The following is a 21,093-nucleotide window of genomic DNA, read 5'->3' on the forward strand; positions in this document are numbered from 1 at the left end:
GAGTTCTGTTGAAGTGAGAAATGTTTTCTCTAGGCTATAGATTTAATGACCTATTCCTGCAAAAAGGTATATAAGGTACACATCTCTTGGACCATTCAGAATATTCATGCCCATCACAGTCAGTTTCTCTCTGCTCCAACAGTGTGATATTAATAGTGCCAAATTCTTGATCATTCAATAAAGCATTTTCTAGACACTACACAGGACAACACACCAATTTCTGCTCAAATTATAATACATGTGATTGATTAATGAGAGTTTAATTAGTTTCCCCATCGTTCTTACTCATTTCTTGCTAGTTTCAATTTGCAACACCACCCTAGAACTAAGTTCTCCTTCTTCACTGAATGGTGAAATAAAATTACCTGGTGACTAAGCGTCAATAGATTTTCACTTAATCATACCCAGGCTTGAACATCTAGGAAGACGAAATTAAAACATATGTCTAAAAAACATAAGAAAAGAGCCCAATTATTTAATCTTTACCTAACTTAGAAAACTGACCATTTACTTATATTGGGCTTAACACCAAGTCATTAATCATGAAAAATCTTCCACGTCCCTCCTTCTGCCTCCATGCCGGTCATAGTTGGTCAGCCATACTGTTCCTACTCCTTGACTGATCCAGATTCAAATTTGATCTGGCAAACTTTTCCTCATCCTATATATGCTCAGGTATCACCTGTATCAAGAAACATTCTTTAACAGATTCTGTGGCTGCACATTAAGGTAAACCCTGATAGATTTAATAACTCTTCTCTGTGCTGCCTACAGATACTTCCATTATGGTACCTACTTACTTTTTCTAGATTTGCACTGTCTTAACAGACTGTGCACTTCTTTTTTTTTTTTTTTTTTTTTTAAATGTTTATTTTAGAGAGACAGAGCATGAACAGGGGAGGGACAGAGAGAGGGGGAAACAGAGAATCTGAGGCAGGCTCCAGGCTCTGAGCTGTCAGCTCAGAGCCCAACATGGGGCTTGAAGCCACGAACCATGAGATTGACCTGGGCCAAAGTCAGCCACTCAACCGACTGAACCACCTAGGTGCCCCAAGACTGTGCACTTCTTAATGAACACTATGTTCTATATCTGTATATACTTTGTAGACTGTATATACCATACATAAATAGATTGGCTTTGTTCATTAGCTAGCGAAGTGTAAGTGTTGAGGAAAAAGCTGCTGAATGATTCACTACATAAAAGACTAACAGCCTAAGAAAGAAAGGGTGAATTCTCCTCTGTATCTTTCATTAAAAGAGATCACTAGAGCTACTGGAAAGGAAAGCTCAATACTCAACCTCAGCAATCCAGAAAGTTAGTTGCAATGGTCTGCTGTTTCTTTGTGTTCACAGAAAGGTCAATTGCCATCGGAGAGCTGCCCCTTTTGAAGCAATCCATAAATGGAATATATTACTGTGCTTTTAGCCACGCTGCTTTTTTCACAACCTCTTCAGTGAGAGCATATGAGCACATTTTCTGAAGTAAAATGAAGTAGTCAAATATGGAGGTAAAAAGGGCTAAATTTACGTGCAGATATATCTATTCCTATTGTCTGTATCTTGAAATCTGAATGACAGCCTAGGTTTAAATCTCTTCATTTCAAGACAGCACCTATATCTAAGGATGTAGAACTTTGAAATAGAAAATAGAATTTTAATTTTTTTTTTTTAACGTTTATTTATTTTTGAGACAGAGACAGAGCATGAATGGGGGAGGGGCAGAGAGAGAGGGAGACACAGAATCGGAAGTAGGCTCCAGGCTCTGAGCCATCAGCCCAGAGCCCGACACGGGGCTTGAACTCACGGACCGCGAGATCATGACCTGAGCTGAAGTCGGATGCTTTACCGACTGAGCCACCCAGGTGCCCCGAAAATAGAATTTTAAAAAGGATATTAAACTTCATTTCATTTCTAGTTCCAGACTGCTACAGTTGCCACTTACTCAATTTCAAATGTTTTGAAATATAATAATTAAAATTTCTATTAAAGCTGTACCACTTGGACTCTCTTGCCTTTTAAAACAATAAACACAAAAAACGTAAACGTTTGAGCAACGACAGTGTGTAAGCTTATGTAAAGGCATTTAAATAAGAAAATGCATATAGTGCCTAGCAGAGTGCTCTAATGCATTGTGGGTACTCCATAAACACTGAGTGTCCTCTGCTCTATGAGGCACAGTATCTGTGAGAGTCAACATGCACAGGCACAGAAAGGCAGAAAAATTCAGATTAAAATCTAGACACGTAAAGGTGCACCTGGGTGGCTCAGTTGGTTAAGTGTCCGACTTTGGCTCACATCATGATCTTGTGGCTCATGGGTTTGAGCCCTGCATCGGGCTCTGTGCTGACAGCTCAGGATCTTCTACCTCCCTCTCTCTCTCTCTCTCCCAACCTCGCTCATGACCTGTTTCTCTCTCTCTCAAAAATAAATAAACATTAAAAGAAAATTAAAAAACAATCCACACAAGTTAGTATGTATGCATGTAAGTCTAGATTTTAAATTGGGTCTTCTTTTGACTTTTGTTTATGTGTTTAACTATACATATAGGACTGATTGCTGAGTTACACAGGCTTTGTGAAAATTCAACTTTACTAAATACTACCAAATAATTTTCTCACATTCAAACAATGTAGGAGTGTTCAGGTAGCTCACCATATGCTCACCAAAGCTTGATATTACTTTCCATTTTGAACATTCTTGTATTACATTGGGTTTTAGTTTGCATTAACTTGATGCAAAGTTGAACATCTATTATATATTTATTGGCTAATGTAATCCTTTTTTTTAAGTGTTTGTTTTGTTTTGAGAGAGAGAGAGAGAGAGAGAGAGAGAGAGAGAGATTCCCAGCAGGCTTTACACAGAGTACAAAAGCTGTATGTGGGCCCTGATCCCATGACTGTGAGATCATGACCTGAACTGAAATCAAGAGTTGGACATTTAGCTGACTGAACCACCCAGGCGCCCCTGGCTAATGTAATTCTTATGGACTGAATTATGCCCCCCTACAAATTCCTATGTTGTAGTTCTAATCCCCTGCATCTCAGAATGTGACTGTATTTGGAGACACAGCCTTTAAAGGTTACATGAGGTAATGTGGGTGGTCCGTAATCCACTATGATTATTGTCCTTATAAGAGGAAAGGACAGCAGGTATGCACATGCACAGAGGCAAGGACATGGGAGGACACAGCAGGAAGGGTGGCCATCTGCAGCCAAGGAGAGGGGCCTCAGAAGAAACCAAACCTGCTGACGCCGTGATCCTGGACTTCTATCCTCCAGAACTGTGAGTTTCAGCCAACCCGTCTGTGGTATTTTGTTGTGACAGCCCTAGCAAACTAATACAATATTCATTCTCTTTTGTCAAGAGCCTTACCATGGTAGTCCTGGAATAGTTTTAGAAGTTGTTTGGTAATTATATGAAATTTACATTGATTCCTATAAAGCAATATAATAATTTAAATTCATTTTAGAGCCAAGAAATTAAAATAGCTACTTAATAGCCAGAGTATGAAAACAAAGTATCTATACCACTAAATTTTCAAATGCCTAAATTAGCTAAGTACTATTCTCAGAGGGCAAAAGCAATTTATAAAAGAAATAACCATATGTGTGTGTAACATGTATATGTACATATGTGTGTGTGTAGATATAAAATACCTTACAGCTATTTTGAAAATGTTGAATAGCATATGCAGAAGGCTTCATAGCAGCCAGTCACTTAGATCTAAACGTCACCCTGAACCACAAACCCAAATAAATTAAGAGGTCTCACATGCTGTTGGAGTAAATGACACTGGCCTGGGTCCCCCAGGATTTATTGGTGGGAGGGGTGGCATGGTGGGAGGTGAGGATCTTGACTGTATCTTCACTTCCACAGGCGATCCAGGCATTGCTGGCACTCTTTTCTCAGCACCAACTAAAGAGAATAAAAGGAATTGAGGTCAGAGTTGTCCACAAGGTAATAAAAATCGTAACAGTAATTTGAAATATGAAATATGAATACCAGTATATTGTCCTAGAGGACTGAGAAATTAAGAAGATGCTTATCTGAGTAGGCTGTATGGAAGGCCTTCAAAAGGTATCTACAGTAGTTCCCTTTCAGCCAGTTTCACTTTCCACAGTTTCAGTTACCTGTGGCCAACCATGGTCTGGAAACACATGATCGCCCTGATGGACAGAGAGTCAGAAGGGCAAGAGTAGCCTAACGTAAGGTCATCATGCCTGGGTCATTCGCCTCATCAGGCAGGCATTTTGTTGTCTCACTTCATCACAAAAAGAAGGGTAAGTACGGTACAATAAGATATTCTGATAGAGGGGGAGAGACAGGGGGAAACCACAGTCACATAACTTATAGTATATTGTTATAATTGTTCTATTTTATTTTCATTTATTGTTAATCTCTTACTGTGCTTAACTTACAAATTAAGTTTTATTACAGGTATATGTATAGGAAAACACATAATATGTATTTAGGATTTGGTACTATCTGCAGTTCCAGGTATCCATTGGGGTCTTAGAATGTATCTCCTGTGGTTAAAGGCTGGGGGAGCAGGACGACTGTACCTCTGACTACCTTGAACTGTGAATATATGCTCATTTGGAAAAAGGGTCTTGGAAGATGTAGGTAAGGATCTTGGAAGGAGATCATCCTGGATTATTGAGGGGGGCTCCAAACCCATCATGAATGATACCCTCCTAAGAAGAGCCGAAGGGGCACATACACAGAGGGAAGACTACATGAAGACGGACGTAGTTGCACAATGCAAGAGCAACGTGACCATGAAGGCAGAGACGGGAGTGATGCATCCATAGGCCAAGGAATGCCAAGGACTGCCAGCAACCAGCAGAAGCTGGGAGACAGGTATGGACTAGATTCTTCCTCAGAAGTCCCAAGAAAGAACCAACCCTGCTTACACCTTGATTTTGGACTTCTAGCCCCCAGAACAGTGAGAGATTATTGTTGTCTTAAGCCACCCAATTTGTGACCTCTGTTATGGCAATCATAGGAAACTAAAACAAGCCAGCAAGGTCAAAGGGTAACATGACCTGAAAGTTAACAGTGAAGATAGTGGCTGAGAAAGGAAGAAACCAGGTTGCATATTCAGCTTATCTCAAATGCACTGTTTTTTGACTTCTTTTTTATAAATTCATCAAATAATAGGAGGAAAAAAAGCTAACGTGGGACTGTCTAGACCAGTAGGCATCAATTGCACGGCAGGGAAACAGAATCATAATCAGTTGTATATAAATTACCACAAATGACAAAGTACTAAATTTTTATATATATTAACTAGGGATAAGCAGGAAAAAAGAGGTGGAGTCAACATCCCTGACATCAATCATGCAAATGTCATTTATGATGTACAGTATTTAAAAAGATGAAAAGTAGAGCTGAATCTAAACAAAGTACAGGCTAGTTCACCATGGGGACAATTCATAAGCAGCTGTTTGATAACGGTAGGGAACGACAAATTCCAGAAAAAGAAATTTGACAGATTAAACTTAATGACATCAGAAATAGGTCTGGACTAGTATCAACAGGACTGGAGCAATATTCTAAAACAGCTTCAGTTACTTTCCCCCGTTAAAAAGAACATGTTACATACTTGGTTAATAATAGGACCAGGGTCACCATAATCATCTTTAAACTGAACTGTGTTCCTCTCGGTAACTCCAGGCTTTTCATGTAAGTGCCATGTATTTATTCTCCAATAACTGTTGAATTCAATTTAAAGAACAAGACATGGATACACCAAAGGTTCAAATGAGACTGTTAAACCAAAGATTTCTTTCTGTGAGATCATAGCTGTAGACACAATACATTCATGACACTGGCAAAAAAGCCCATCTCTGCACATTTATGAGCATCTTTTAATGAGGAAAATATCACCAAATATTATTTTTATGCTTCCGTTTGCATTGGTCATATTTTGGAAAGAGATCTAATGAATACATAAAGTCTATCAAGTAACGTCCTCAAGTTACAAAACCCCTGACAAAAATGTGCGGCTCTCTGAGAGCCATGTGGGCAACACTCTGCCAGCTCTTCCCATCTCTCTGTCCAGGACATTTTCTTTGTGAAATTGATGGTCGTCCTGTCTGATTAGTGGACTAATGAGCTGTTGCGTTTGCCTTTTTCTTCTTGACAGTATTTTTCTCAATGCCCTTCAGAGAATGGTTGACATGTTTCCAGCTCTCCCATCTGGGGCCCAGCTTTCTGGAGGGTGGGGGGAGAGGGGAAGGAAGGAACTGACAGTTGTCTCGCACTATAATGTGTTGTGTATAGTGTGCAACAACCTAGAGGGAGCCTTTCTTCAGACCACCTGCCTTTACAGCAAGGGCGCCAAAGGCCCGAGGAGGACGTAACAGCAAGATGTGTTTTAACATTCAGCACTTGGCAGAATGAAAAACTGAGAGGAGCCCAACTGCAGAACACTGAATTATACACCAAGTGAAAGCTTAGATACTGGGCAAAACCCACCTCGCAGTGTACCGTTTACAGATTAAAACTACCCACATCTCTTGTTCACATCACTACTCATAAATCTGCAACACTAGTGTTGTAGCTCATGTTTCAATAACATCGACTAGTAGAAAAAACATGGGGTATGGAGGCTGAGAAATTTCATGTGAATTCTCATTCTGTTAGAACCTACATTACTTTTATTAAATCATTTCACCTTTCTGGGTCATTTCTAACAAATGTAAAGTAAGAGGTAATAAGACCTACCTGGTAGGAAACAGGTGAGGGTAAAAAACAATGCCTCAACTAGTGCTGGCTGGAGAAGGTACTCAGTAAACAGAAATGATGATTAGGAAACAGGAAGCCTAGTGTCAAGTTCTGGATATACCACCTAACTAGCTATGTGACCATGACCGAGTTAATATTTCCATAGAAAATGGGTACACTATCAACAGCTAATCCATCTAACCTCAGCGAGATTACATGGAACGATTCAAGAATTAACAGCTGCAAAAGCACCAAGTACCATGTAAGGGGGTATTTTTATTGGAGGCTGGGTGGCATGAAGGCACTTCATGGTGTGAGATCTATCCAAGTGGTTTACAACATGACAATACAGCAGCTGCTCAAATGGTGGATAAGGGGTACATTCCAAAGTAGGCATTTTAACCCTCTGATTGTTGGCTGTGCCATGCCTTTATGTCATCACTGTTACAGTGACTTCATTTCTGAATTTTTTTGGAACAGATACTCATGTTTTATATTCTAGCTGAATTCTTTGAAAAAACCAACCATATCTTGAGATCTTTTCAATGCCAGAGAACCTTAGATACAGTGCAAAGAGAAGAAATTCCTTTCTCTCAAGTGGCACTCTGAACCCATAAACACCACTGCTTGGAATATCAAAAAGAAATAAAGTCTTCAGTCCAAGAAAATCAAAATAACCCTTACTTTTGTCATAAAGGTTCAACTTGATTCTAAACATAGATTTTAAGATTCAGCGTAACTGATTTAGTCACTCTGAGTCTGTGCTTTGGTTATTTTGAAGACTTAGGTATATATGGCTTAAAAAATAAAACTCGAGGGGCACCTGGGTGGCTCAGTCGGTTAAGTGTCTGACTTCAGCTCAGATCATGATCCCGCAGTTTGTGGGTTCGAGCCCTAAATCAGGCTCTCTGCTGTCAGTGCAGAGCCTGAAGCCTGCTTCGGATCCTCTGCCTCCCTCTCTCTCTGCCCCACCCCTGCTCGAGCAGGCACATGTGCTCTCTCTCAAAATGAAACATTAAAATAATAATAATAATAATGCATGACCACATGCATTTCCAATATCTCTAGTGGAACTAAAAGAAGAGCAAACATGAAAAAGTGTGTCTGAATGATGATTTTAGTTCTCCATCGTGCAATATGATGTGGATGTCATGAAAACAGAAAACTGATGAGAGAGAGAACACAGTAATGAACAGTTCTCTGTGTGACAGCAGAGCTTTTGTTCCTCACACAGGAATTTGAAGAATCAGACATGAAACTAAAGAGCAGAACACTTCTATAAGAGAAGTAATACAGAACATAAACACAAACATCCCAGATAAATATTACTTGAGAAGAATCCTGTATGTTAAACTGCCCATAAACAAAAGTATTTACAAAGCATTATAAACTGCTTTTACTTTTTTTTTTTTTTTTTTTTTAAGTTTATTTACTTATTGTGAGACAGCGCAAGCCGGGTAGGGGCAGAGAAAGAGAGAATCTTAAGGATGTTCTGCACCATCAGCGAGGAGCCTGATGCAGGGCCTCGAACCCCTGAAACGTGAAATCATGATCTGAGCCAAAATCAACAGTTGGAGAGGCTGAACCGTCTGAGCCACCCAGGTGCCCCTAAACTGCTTTTAAAAAGTTCTAAAAAATTACTTTGAAGCAGAAAACAGAAAAAGAAATAGAAGAGGTGTAAATATGAGATAAGAAAAATGCAATTATGTCAGGAGAAGGACTTCCTAGACTACTGGAAAGAAGAGAAACTCCCAGGGCTACAAGGAAAAAGTATGTTTAGGTAAAAGAAGGTGAACTTGATGTGAAAAATGCTTTATCACTTACTAGTTTTGTGTGGTAATGATTTTCCTCATGTGTTCCTAGGATAACACATCAAAAACAAGGTTCTGTGAGGGGTACCATAACATATATAATAATGGCCATACAGTACGTACTTACTTGAATTAGATTACAAATCTATTAAAATAAATAATTTTATTTGGCCATTGAGATGTTTATGTATGCTGAGTTTTGGGTAGAAGATATGGTCAAGTGCTCCTGATTATCATCACTGAGAAAAATGAGGTGAATATAGATCTTTCAGATCAATAGAACAGGAATACTGATCACTCCAAACATGTTGACCAAGGAAGTCATTCTATTTCTTAAAAAAAAAAAAAAAAAAAAAAAAAAAAGACTCCTTACTAAGAAACTATGGGAAGGTTTAAACCTTTTAAACCTCTAAATCTTTGGGGGCAGAGGCAAAACCACCTAATTTTCTTTTCTATATATTTATATGGTTCAGAAATCAGCATGATATAAAAAGAAATATCTGTTCTCCTGTCCTTACCTACCCCACCTCAAAGGTAACCATTTTATTTTCGTCAAAAACAATTTTTTTAATGTTTATTTATTTTGGAGGGGAAGGAGAGAGTATCTGAAGCAGGCTCCAGGTTCTGAGCTGTCAGCACAGAGCCCGACACGGGGCTTGAACCCACGAACCGCGGGATCATGACCCGAGCCGAAGTCGGACGCCCAAATGACTGAGCCACCCAGGAGCCCCCATACGTAACCATTTTAATTAATTTTTTGTGTATCCTTCCATTCTTTTTCCATGCACAGATGAGTAAACACGAATGTAAATTCCTATCCCACCCCTGTTTATAAAAAAGAAAGCATAATGATGTTAAATTGAATGTCCCCAGTAATGGCCTCTCTGCATCCACCCCATTTGCAATGTATCCAGAAGTGGGATCTATTTCCCTATTCCCAGAATCTGGCTAGAGCCTCTGACTTGCTTTGACCAACACAATGCGATAGAAGTGACAGAGTGCCAGTTCTGAGCCTCTCTTGGAATCCTGACCCAGCCATGAAGGCAAACCCAGACTCCTCTGCTGTAGGATGACACCACATGGAACAGAGATGAGTTGTCCGAGCTAAGGCCAGTTGACCCCAAACACGTGAGAGCCTATCCTAGGGAGTCTGGTCTGCAGCTAGCTGACTGCAGACATACGAATAAGTAAGAACAACCAAAAGCAGAACAACTGCCTGACTCACAGTCATGAGCAAAAAAATCAACACTGTTTTAGACCACTAGGTTTTAGTGTGGTTTGTTGCACAGCAGTAGACTAGTAGGCAACGGATCTATACCACAAACTGTACTGCTCCTTGGTTTTTTTGTTTTTCTTTTGTTTTGTTTTACAATTTCAAAATATGTACTGCAATGCTTAATTCCACAACCTTTTGTTGCTAACAGATGTATGATAGTCCACTGTGTGGAAGTACCACAGTTCATTTAAACAATCCTCTATTGAGAAATAATTGGATTATGTGTTATCATTTGTAGCTGAATTTTGAGGTTCTCTAGATCCCATGCTACTGACTATCCTGTATTTGCCAGGCTTTGGGAAAGAGACAATAGAAGATAGGGCCTTGATTAAGGTAAACATATATATTGAAACGTTTGCAAAGTACTAAGAAAATAAAAAGTAGAAACATTACCATGTGTGAAGGCCAAGGACGTCTTTACAGAGCAATAAGTAGTTCAGTGGGAAGGCTACATGAGCTTGCCAGGTAGCACATAAGGACAAAATCATGAAAGATACGGTTTAAATAGTGCCCCTAAAGTTGGGATCAGAACCAAGGAAAACATCAGAAAAAAAAGATTTCCTTGTCTACAGTCTCTCTTTAACCATTGCCAAAAATAGGGAAATATTCTGAATGCGTAACTGTCAGATGAGAAACATTTCCAAGATTGACAATTCTAATCTGCTAAAGTTAGAGGAAAGAACATCGAAATTACTGTTGCACTTGTAGGCTTGTAAGGCTGGCTAAATTGATTGTGCGCATAGCACCTGCTTAAGGATGAACATTTCTCTTCCATGTAGCTCTGCCATGAACCTGACAACACATCCAACTTTCTAATAACATGCAGGCTTCACATGCAGAGACAGCCAGGAATAACTGTTTACAGTGACAGATAATTTATCATTCAACAAAAATTGAGGCATAAGGACTCAAGTAAGAAATGACCAAATGATGCTTTACAAGGGATCTTGAAGACAGAGAGATCCATTAAAACAAAATTAATACTTTACTGTATACTAAAAATAGATTGGAAAATATTTTTTTTCCATTCCACATTTTTAAATACATAAAGTTAATTTATCGAATACATTCTTATAGTTCAGGGATCAGTAAATTTTTTCTGCAAAGGCCAAGACAGTAAATATTTCTGGCTTTGTGGACGATATATGGTGTGTCACAACTATTCAACTTTGCTGTTACAGCACACTCTAGACAATGCAAAAAGGAACAGGTGTGGCTGTGCTCCAATAAAACTTTATTTACAAAAATACCAGTGGCCATAGTTTACTGACCTCTGCAAAGGCTGATTAAAGAACTGACAAATTAAATTTCTAATTCTTAGTTTATTTCTATGCGTGTAAAATCTATTTTGCAGCTTCCACTGAAGTGGTTCATTTGAATAACATTTTTTATTCTCTTAAGACTGGATATAAAGACAATTTACGTACTGACCTCCAAGAAAAATAACATACAAAAGTTTATTTAAAAACAGGGAAAATTATTTTTTAAAGAAAACATTATTTGAAGACAGAATACTAACAACTGAAGTCAGAGCTAGCTGAGGAGTTACAAAAATGATGCTAGTTATCTGATGTTCTTCCAAAAACAGACAGACCTATAACTAAGAGAAGAACCTCAAAGATGACTACCTAACTGTGAAGGATCACTTGCTTCATGAGGATGCTAATTTTTCCCCTAGTCATCCCTCCTTTCTCTATCTTCTATAAGGGCCCTCTGATCCCAGACACAGAGACATGAAGACTATACAAATAACCCTAATAACTTGATAATAACAAGCAACTCAGAATGAACAAAAGAGATTTAAAGAGACAATTCCCAAAAGAAAATCTACAAATGGCTGATAAGGGAGTGAAAAGATGCTCAGCATACCAGTCATCAAAGAAACACAAATTGTAATTCTGCAACAGAAAGGAACACTACGGATACACATATCCAACAATATAGATGAATGTCAAGAGCATTTGACTAAGTGAAAGATGCCAGACACACAACACAACTACACACCATATCACCCTCTTTATATAAAACTTTGTGACAAGACAAAATTAGGGACAAAAAGCAGCCAAGCGGCTGTCTGGGACTGATGGAAAGAAACAGACTACAACGAGGCACATTAGGGGGGCGAGATACATCCTCTCTTTAATTTTTTAAAATTTGTATTTATTTTGAGAGAGAGAGAACACACTCGGGTCAGGGCACAGAGGGAGAATGAATCCCAAGCAGGCTCTAGCGCAGAGCCTGACTGGGGGCTCCATATCACAAATGGTAAGTTCATGACATGAGCTGGAATTAAGGCATGGACGCATAACCAACAGAGCTACCCAGGCACCCCCATGATAAATCTTTTTATGGTGATGGAAATATTTTATATTCTGACTGTAATATGCTAATTGTATCTAAATTATACCACAGTAAAGGTGAGTAAAAGTTAGCAAACCAAATACGGAAGTGTATTTTTCTATAATCACAATCAAATTGAGTTTATCCAAGAATGCAAGCATAATTTTATATATTTAAAATACAGTAAGGGGCACCTGGGTGGTTCAGGTCATGATCTCATGGTTCATGAGTTCAAGCCCCGTATCGGGCTCTGTGCTGATAGGTTGGAGGATAGGCTTGGTCTCTCTCTCTCTCTCTCCTTCAAAAATAAACATTAAAAAAAAATACAGGGGTGCCTTAGTGGCTCAGTCAGTTAAGTGACTGACTCAATTTCAGCTCAGGTCATAATCTATCTCATGGTTCATGAGTTCAAGCCCCACATCAGACTCCACAATGTCACAGTGTGAGTCTGCTTTGGTTTCTCTCTCTCCGCCCTTCATGTGCACTCTCTCTCTCAAAATAAATAAACTTAAAAAAAGTTTTAAAAAAATACAGAGGGGTGCCTGGGTGGCTCAGTCAGTTAAGTGTCTGACTTCAGCTCGGGTCATATCTCCCAGTCCATGAGTTCGAACCCCGCGTCGGGCTCTGTGCTGACAGCTCAGAGCCTGGAGCCTGCTTCGGATTCTGTGTCTCCCTCTGTCTCTGCCCCTCCCCTGATCATGCTCTGTGTGTCTCTCTCTCTCAAAATTAAATAAACATTAAAAAAATTTTTTTTAATACAGAAAAACTCACCATATTAACAGATTAAAAGAAACACCTTAAAATCACGTCAATAATTACAGAAAAAGCATTTGATAAGACCCAATTTCCACTCAATATGAACAAAACTAGAAACAGAACATCAGTTCCTTAACTTGACAAAGGTTCTCTTCCAAAAACCCTTATAAAATGTCATACTTATTGATGAAACATTAAAAGCAATGTCTTTCAGCTCAGAAAGAAGATAAATCAATGCTTCTATTCAACATTTTTCACCAGTCAAGCCACAGCAGCAGAACAGTTAAGAAGAAATAATACGTATAGGAAAGGAAGAAATGGAACTGTCATTTTATACACACTAGATGACCTTCTATAAGGAAAACCATGAGAATCTAACCATCCAATTATTAGATTATGCAGGTTCAGCAAGATTGTTAGATAGAAGTCCAATATTTTAAAAATGAATTGCATTCCTATATGCTGGCAAACAAACACTAATTTCAAAAAGATATGAATTACAATAAAAATTATAAACAATGTAGAAATAAGCCTAATACAAAATACATAAGCCCTTTATTCTTTTTAAGAAGGAGAATTTTTTCTCTTTAAGTTTATTTGGAGAGAGAGTGCATGTGGGCGTGCACAGGAAGGGGTAAAGAGAGAAAGAGAGAGAGAGAGAAAATCCCAGGCCAACCCCACACTGTCAGTGCAGAGCCCCCACAATGGGCTCAAACCCATGAACTGTGAGATCATGACCTGATCCGAAATCAAGAGTCAGATGCTTAACCAATTGAGCCACCCAGGGGCCCCTTAAATATCCTTTTATGTCTTTTCAGTCAACTTATCTTCTTCATAGTTACATCCATCATGCTTATGGATGGCAAGACTTGTCCCCATTATTTTCTCTTCATTTTAATGTATAAATTCAATGCACTTCTAATTACATGCAAGATTTTTGGTGTAACGTGATGAGCAAATACTAAAATCTAGGTACAAAAGTGAACATGTTAAATGTCCAGCAACAAAACTGAGGCATATTCGCAAATGAAATAGTACTACTGAATAAGTGAACTAGATCTTATGTATTAAAAGGATAAATCCCCAAACAATGTAGTATTATTGAGTAAAAAGAACAGACTGCAAGAAAAATACGGATAGAGGAATACTTTAATAAAAGCCTCGGGGCGCCTGGGTGGCTCATCGGGTTGGGTGGGCGTCGGGTTCGGCTCAGGTCATGATCTCACAGTTCATGGGTTTGAGCCCCATGTCGGGCTCTGTGCTGACAGCTCAGAGGCTGGAGCCTGCTTCAGATCCTGTGTCTCCCCCTCTCTCTGCCCCTCCCCACTCACACTCTGTCTCTCTCTCACTCTCAAAAATAAATAAAGCATTAAAAAAATTTTTTAAATTTAATAAAAGCCTAAAACCATAAAAATTTGCATATGGTAATAGATCAATCTACATATGGTACATTTACATACACATACATAGTAAAATCTTTTTTAAAACAAGGGAATAATAAACATCAAATTTAAGAGGTGCCTGGGTGGCTCAGTTGGCTGAGCTGCTGACTCTAGATACCAATTTAAGCTCAGGTCATGATCCCCGGGGCAAGGGAAATACAAAAAAATAAAAATAAAACATCAAATCCAGGATGATGACTACTGCAAAGGGAAGAAAAGGGCACAAATCAGGTGGTACAAACTGTAGTTCCAATGGTTTATTTATTTTTTTGAAGAGAGAGAGAGAAAGTGTGCGCAAGTGGGGGGAGGACAGAGAAAGAGAAAGAGAATCTCAAGCAGGTTCTACACTGAGCACAGATCCCAAAGGGGATTCAATCTTATGACCTTGAGATAACGACCTGAGCCAAAATCAAGAGGTGTATGCTCAACCAACTGAACCACCCAGGCATCTCCTAATGGCTTAATTCTTTGAAATACTGGAAGCAAAACCTAAGTAAGACAAATCAGTAAAATATGATAAAGTTAAGAGTAGTTTACATGAGTGTTTTTTATGCTGTGCTTTTTTCTTACTTTGTAAGCTTGAACTATTTCACAAGAAAAGAAAAATCACTGGTTGCAATAGGAAAAATAGTAAGATCATAACACCAGAAGAGCCCACTTACACGGTTGTTATAATGAGAGATGATTATGGCCTGAGATTGGAGTAGCAACAGGAATGGGGAAATGGGATTGGATTTCAAAGATATTTAGAGTTACAATAAATAGGATTTGTTGACTCATTAGATGTGGAAGATAAGACAAGTGACCAAGACAGAGGCCACAAGAGGGACAGTACATTGGAGAGGAGAGATGATGAGTTCAGTATTGGCCACAATTGCTTTCCTGACGCCTCTGATGGAGAAGAAAGAAGGCTAGACTACAACTGGGAGATAGGACTTTGAATCCTGATTGTTCTCACAATTAATCAGCTGTGGGATCTTGGGCAAGTCACTCCACACTCCTGGTTTCCTTCTCTGTAACCGAGAGGAAAGAGAGATTAGGAAAGGCCATACAGTAACCACTGAGAAAGTGCTGTTACACTAAGTACAAGATACTACTAGACAGCTATCCATCAGTAATGTATTAACAATCATTATGTAACTATATATTGAAAGTAACTAACAGGTCTCCTCTGAAGCTAATAACTTTAATATTTAAAGATATGTTGGAATTGCCTGCCAACATCAAACCCTGTTGATAAGCTTAATGCAAGTTAAATGCAGCAGCAACACAGCTGACTTGATAATGTCAATAGGAAAAAGTGAAATATGGATTTTTGCTTCCCAGCTTCAGCAATGGTTTATTTGGAATAATACAGTTATCTACTCTAACTGCACACCATCTGTTTCAAGTCTCCACCAAGTTAATATTTCTCACATGAACAGAAAGGACTTAAAACTACATTTGATTTGCATCTCACCTTCCCGTGGAGGTTACCGTACCACAATCTAAATCTACTGAGTATTGACCTCTGAACATTGTGAAACATTATTATTCTGGCCAAACACATATAGTCCAAATCAGATAACTCAGAGATCTGAGACAGTCAAAGGATAAGCTAACTGCAGTCCTGGTTAAATAAAAATCTGTCTTACTTGTTTTTCCAGAGAGCAGGAAAATTGATAAAAATTTCTCACACAGCTGGTCTCTCTGGTTCCATCTACTGATGCATCTGTGCTCCAGTGACTTAACTCAGGCTATCCCTCTGGCCTAGAATTGGCTTCCCCCAAGCTGTTGCACGGCTGACTCCTTATCACTCAGAAGTCAAAACTAATGTCACTTTTCTCAGGGAGAGCTTCCCTATCTGAAGCTGCTTTCCATTCTCCCTACCAGACCATCCCATGTCCTTGTTTATTCTCTTCATTACATTTATTATCATTGTACCAATCAAGCATTTGTTTGCTTGACTCATGCCCATTTTGGGGGAAATAAATGCCCCATCTATTTCTTTACAATACCCTCAGTGCTTAGAATAGGCAGTACTGAATCACAATGATCCAAAGTAGCACATTCAAGTTTGGCTAGACTTGAATTCTCTTCTCTCTCACACCTCCCTATTTCCATTGAGTCAGTACAGACTTGTCACTTCTACATTTTCATTCTCAACCTCTCTCTTTTCTCAGAACCACTGCCTTAGATTAGCCCCTTTTACCTCTAACTAGACTCTCTCTGGGTTTCAGACTATTATGCACTCTCCTACCAGCAGCCATTTCTTCAAGAATCTCTGTATCTTTTGTTCCTTAGACTGGCCTTCATGGTTCCCAGTCACTAAACTCCAATACTCGCCCACATCCATTTTCATGAACAGTTCTACATCCCAATTAGGTTGGTCTCCTATTAGGTCATGGTCATTCTCTGGTCATACCATCTCTATTTCCTAGAACTTCTTCCATCTCCTTTCTCTAGTTACACTTAAATCTTCCCCGATACTTTTGTTCCAATCTGTTGGTCCTTATTTTCGTCGTCTGTCACCATGCCTAGGATATTACAAGCTCAAGAATAGTGGTTTCATAACAATTGTTGGTTGAACAGAGAGAAGGGGGGGAATCCATAAGAGGTAATTATGCTATTAGTTCTGTTGAAGCATGATGTCAGTATTAATAGCACAAGTATAAGCAAGTTATGCTTACTCTAATTCTAGAGCACAAACTATTCCATTTATCTTAAAATTTCATATAGTTTTACTCAACAATAGGGAGACTAAGTATGAAGATAAAATTATATGATTCCATCAGTACCACTTAAAAATCACCCCTCAAAAATATACATACTACTAAAGCATTATTACACATAAATGAAGGCAGTATAATGTTATATAAATCATAAGCAATTAATTCTATTAATGATAGAGAAGTTGAATATCTGTTTTTAAACTGCTGGGGAATATCCTCCCAGACTTCAAATCTTTTGTTCATATGAACTCTCTCAATAGCCTTTTACATCCCAAAGATGCTAAATTTACCTCAATACCCATCCTCCCGTGTGTGTGTGTGTGTGTGTGTGTGTATGTGTGTGCATGCGCACGCGCGCGCGTGCGTGTGGCTGTTATCCTTTCAGGTTGAAAATATTAAATTGTAAAGGCTATTAACTTTCACTATTTTAATTATATTCTAGTAAGTAAAAACGTTTGTCCAATGCAAAGGCATATGTACCCAGCCCTATCTTTCAAATATTAGTAAGGTAACCACCAAGTTAACTGTAACTTAAAAAAACTTTTTCTGGGGCGCCTGGGTGGCTCAGTCAGGTAAGTGTCTGACTTCAGCTCAAGTCATGATCTCATGGTTTGTGAGTTAGAGCCCTGTGTTGGGCTCTGCACCGGCAGTGTGGAATCTGCTTGGGATTCTCCCTCTCCTCTCTGTCTGCCCCTCCCCTGCTCGTACTTTCTCTCTCTCTAAATAAATACGTAAAAAAAATTATTTTTCTAAATCACAGGACCATGCTCCGTTAACTTGGATGTACAAATGTTTTTATTTTCTGTACACAGTTATTCCTCAAACTTTATAAACAGCTTGCCAGTGCTAGGGTTCCAAATTGGATCCATATCCCTTTAATATTTGAAGAGCTGATTCAAATGTTTTTCCAGTCTGAAGTATGATGATGAAGCCTGTCAATTTCGGCCTTAGGGTGGATAACCATACAAACAGAACTGCAGTGGGGCGGCTGCATGGTTCAGTCGGTTGAGCGTTCGACTTTGGATCAGGTCATGATCTTGTGGTTCATGAGTTCGAGCCCTGTGTCAGGCTCCGTGCTGACAGCTTGGAGCCTGGAGCCTGCTTCAGATTCTGTGTCTCCCTCTCTCTATGCATCTCCCCTGCTCACGCTCCGTCTTCTCTCTCAAGAATAAACAAACAAACAAAAAAACAGAACTGCGGAGCCAGGAGTATATCAGAGACCAAAGATCAAGCTGTCTTCCAAAATGGGAAGGTCTGGACAACCTCCCTGAATGGCTGATACCAGCTTCTGTTAAGGAACTCTGGGCACTGAGCAGTTTGCCTTATTACAAAAATAGCACATGCCACTGCTAGACAGCTAAGAAGTAGTTCTGGGCAATGGTCACTAATAGTTCTGTTTCCAGGGGTCTTAACATTGTCAAATATTTGAAGAAAACTATCTCATCATGAGTAATCAAAAGCAAATGGTTGTGCAAAACCACCAAACTATATATTCCTGTGGCACCTACAGCCACAGGATGTCAAGAAGGGGGGGAAATTCTATGTATTTGATTCAACCTGGTTTCTAACAGTTTATTTATTAAACCCCCTTTCTGGGAAACAAGTACTTTAAAAAAATAACAAAAACTAGTTAAAGGTTTGATGGTTTCTTTTAACTACTTTCTGGAAGTTCTCTGACAGGACAACGGGATTATAGACATTTTTGAGTATATGAGTAGATGTCCTCGAGTCATGTCAACAAATATCCTCCAAATTCTGGATATTCAGAAAAAGTTTCTGGCAAATCCATGTGTAATGAAAGATTCTTTCTATAATATTACACAAATTCACGTTTTCAAGGTATAGATTTTTGCAGAGGATTTCACAATATAGAGCTGCATTGCTCAATATGGTAGCCATTACCCATAAATGGCTAATGAACACTTGAAATGTGGCTAGTCTAGATTGAAATATACTGAGTACAATAACAGCAAGTTTCAACATTTAGTACTAAAGAAAAGGAATGTAAAATATCTCAGGTTTTAATACTGATTATATGTTGAAATATTTTTAAAAAATTTAATGTTTATTTTTGAGAGAGAGAGAGAGAGAGAGAGAGAGAGAGAGAGAGAGCATGAGCAGGGGAGGGGCAGAGAGAGAGGGAGACACAGAATCCGTAGCAAGTTCCAGGCTCCCAGCTGTCAGCACAGAACCCAACATGGGACTCGAACCCACCAATAGTGAGATCATAGCCTGAGCCGAAGCTGGACACTCAATAGACTGAGCCACCCAGCGCCCCTGTTGAAATATTTTAGACCTATATTATTAATTTCATCTGTTTTTCTAAATAAAGCTACTAGAAAATTTACATATGTGGCCCCTATTTGTGGACTGCATTATATTTTCTTGGACAGCTCTTTTAGAGGAATATGATATACTGATAAAAAAATACACGGTCTCTAGATTCGGGCAGATGATCAGGATTCAAATTGAGGCTCTGCTACTTGTCTAGCTTCTTTTTTTTTTTTAGTGTTTATTTTTTTATTTTTTTTTGGAGAGTGAGTGAGAGAGCAAGTGAGCGAGCAGGGGAGCGGCAGATAGAGAGGGAGACAACCGTGAGATCATGACCTGAGCTGAAGTTGGACACTTTACCAACTGAGCCACTCAGGTGCCCCTTGTCTAGCTCTTTGATAGCAGGAATAGTTCCTTCTCAAAGTCTGTTTTCTTGCTTATAACATGCAGTCAATACTGTCTAGCTGCCAGGGTTGCTGTTGACAATCAAATTAAATAATAATAGAACAACCTAGCAGAGACCCCAAGCCACAGAAACAAATTCATCTTTTTGTCATTTTCAAGGGAAATTTGGACAATGATGACCTCACACAATTAAGGTTGAGCAATTAAGGGCAGGATAGTTTTGCTTTATTCTTCCTTTCCAGAAAGTAAGGTAAATATAAAGAGAACTCAATTAACTAATCATTTTATTGACCTCAATCTTTGAGGAATGTAAGATGCATATGTTGCTGAGATGCTTTATTACAATGAATCTGGGAGAAGCGATCTGATGCGGTCTTTATGCCCACATCAGATAAAGACCAGGGGAGGTGTCACCACAGCCTCCTTGTGTTCTTTGTGTCTGGCTGGACTTCCAACCCCCAAACTGTAGGTCGGGTTCTCTCATTTGTGCATCTCCCACAGCCCAAACCAAACTCTACTGCCTTTCACCATCTTTAAGTGTGAGCTCTAATTTAAAGAGTATGTTTTGCATTTATATCCTTGAAGTTTCCATCTACCAAAAACTTGGGGCCTTTTACTTGTTTTTACTAAAAATAGGTCTTCAGTTTTGATTAAACTGAAAGCTTTTCTATAAGGAGAAGGGATCTATTTATTAAAATGATAGTTTATTTCTCCTTTTGGGTCCTTAAATGTTGAACTATCCCTGCATTATGGGATCATCTTGTTTGATTATGCTGTGTTACTCTTACATACAGTATTGTTCTTTATAACAAACCAAGGAATAAAAGAAACGATAATGCAGTTTAAATCTTTCAAACTGGCCAGAAATGAAAGGACAAGAAAGAAATACAGTGAGCTGAATAGCAATGGTACTTTTTGGGTTTAAATATATATACATTTATTTATTTACACCTAACTTTCTATTCTAATTACAGACAATACTTCAAGTGTTCACTTTTCCCTCTAAAAGTTTATCATTCTAATTTTTTAAATGTTATTTATTTTTGAGAGAGAGCACATGCATATGCGCATGCAAGCAGGCACAGAGAGAAGGAGAGGAAATCCCAAGCACGCTCTGATGTGGGTCTCGATCCCACAGACCATGAGATCATGACCTGAGCTGAAATCAAGAGCCTGACGCTTAACTGACTGAGCCACCCAGGAGCCCCTAAAAGTTTATCATTTTAAATAACACTTTAAGAAGGCTAAAACAGACTAACAATGCATATTGTAAATTATAATATCCACAAAAAATATTTAAGTCTATAGGTCTATATTAAGTTGGAAGTTACAATCTTCCCCATTCAATGGAA

General features: G+C 38.8%; 1 protein-coding gene across 4 annotated transcripts in view; it reads right to left on the reverse strand.

Annotated features, from left to right (window-relative positions):
* CBFA2T2 (CBFA2/RUNX1 partner transcriptional co-repressor 2) overlaps positions 1-21,093 on the reverse strand; it is a 140,398-nt gene that overhangs the window by 38,030 nt on the left and 81,275 nt on the right. For all 4 annotated transcript variants that reach the window (XM_019458777.2, XM_019458775.2, XM_019458774.2 and 1 more), the window contains one exon: positions 3,772-3,915. In XM_019458777.2, the coding sequence (XP_019314322.2) occupies positions 3,772-3,915 (144 nt within the window). The remainder of the gene's footprint in view (positions 1-3,771; positions 3,916-21,093) is intronic.

The sequence above is a fragment of the Panthera pardus genome, unplaced genomic scaffold (genome assembly GCF_024362965.1).
Source record: "Panthera pardus isolate Hobbes unplaced genomic scaffold, ASM2436296v1 HiC_scaffold_25, whole genome shotgun sequence".
NCBI classification, from domain to species: Eukaryota; Metazoa; Chordata; class Mammalia; order Carnivora; family Felidae; genus Panthera; species Panthera pardus.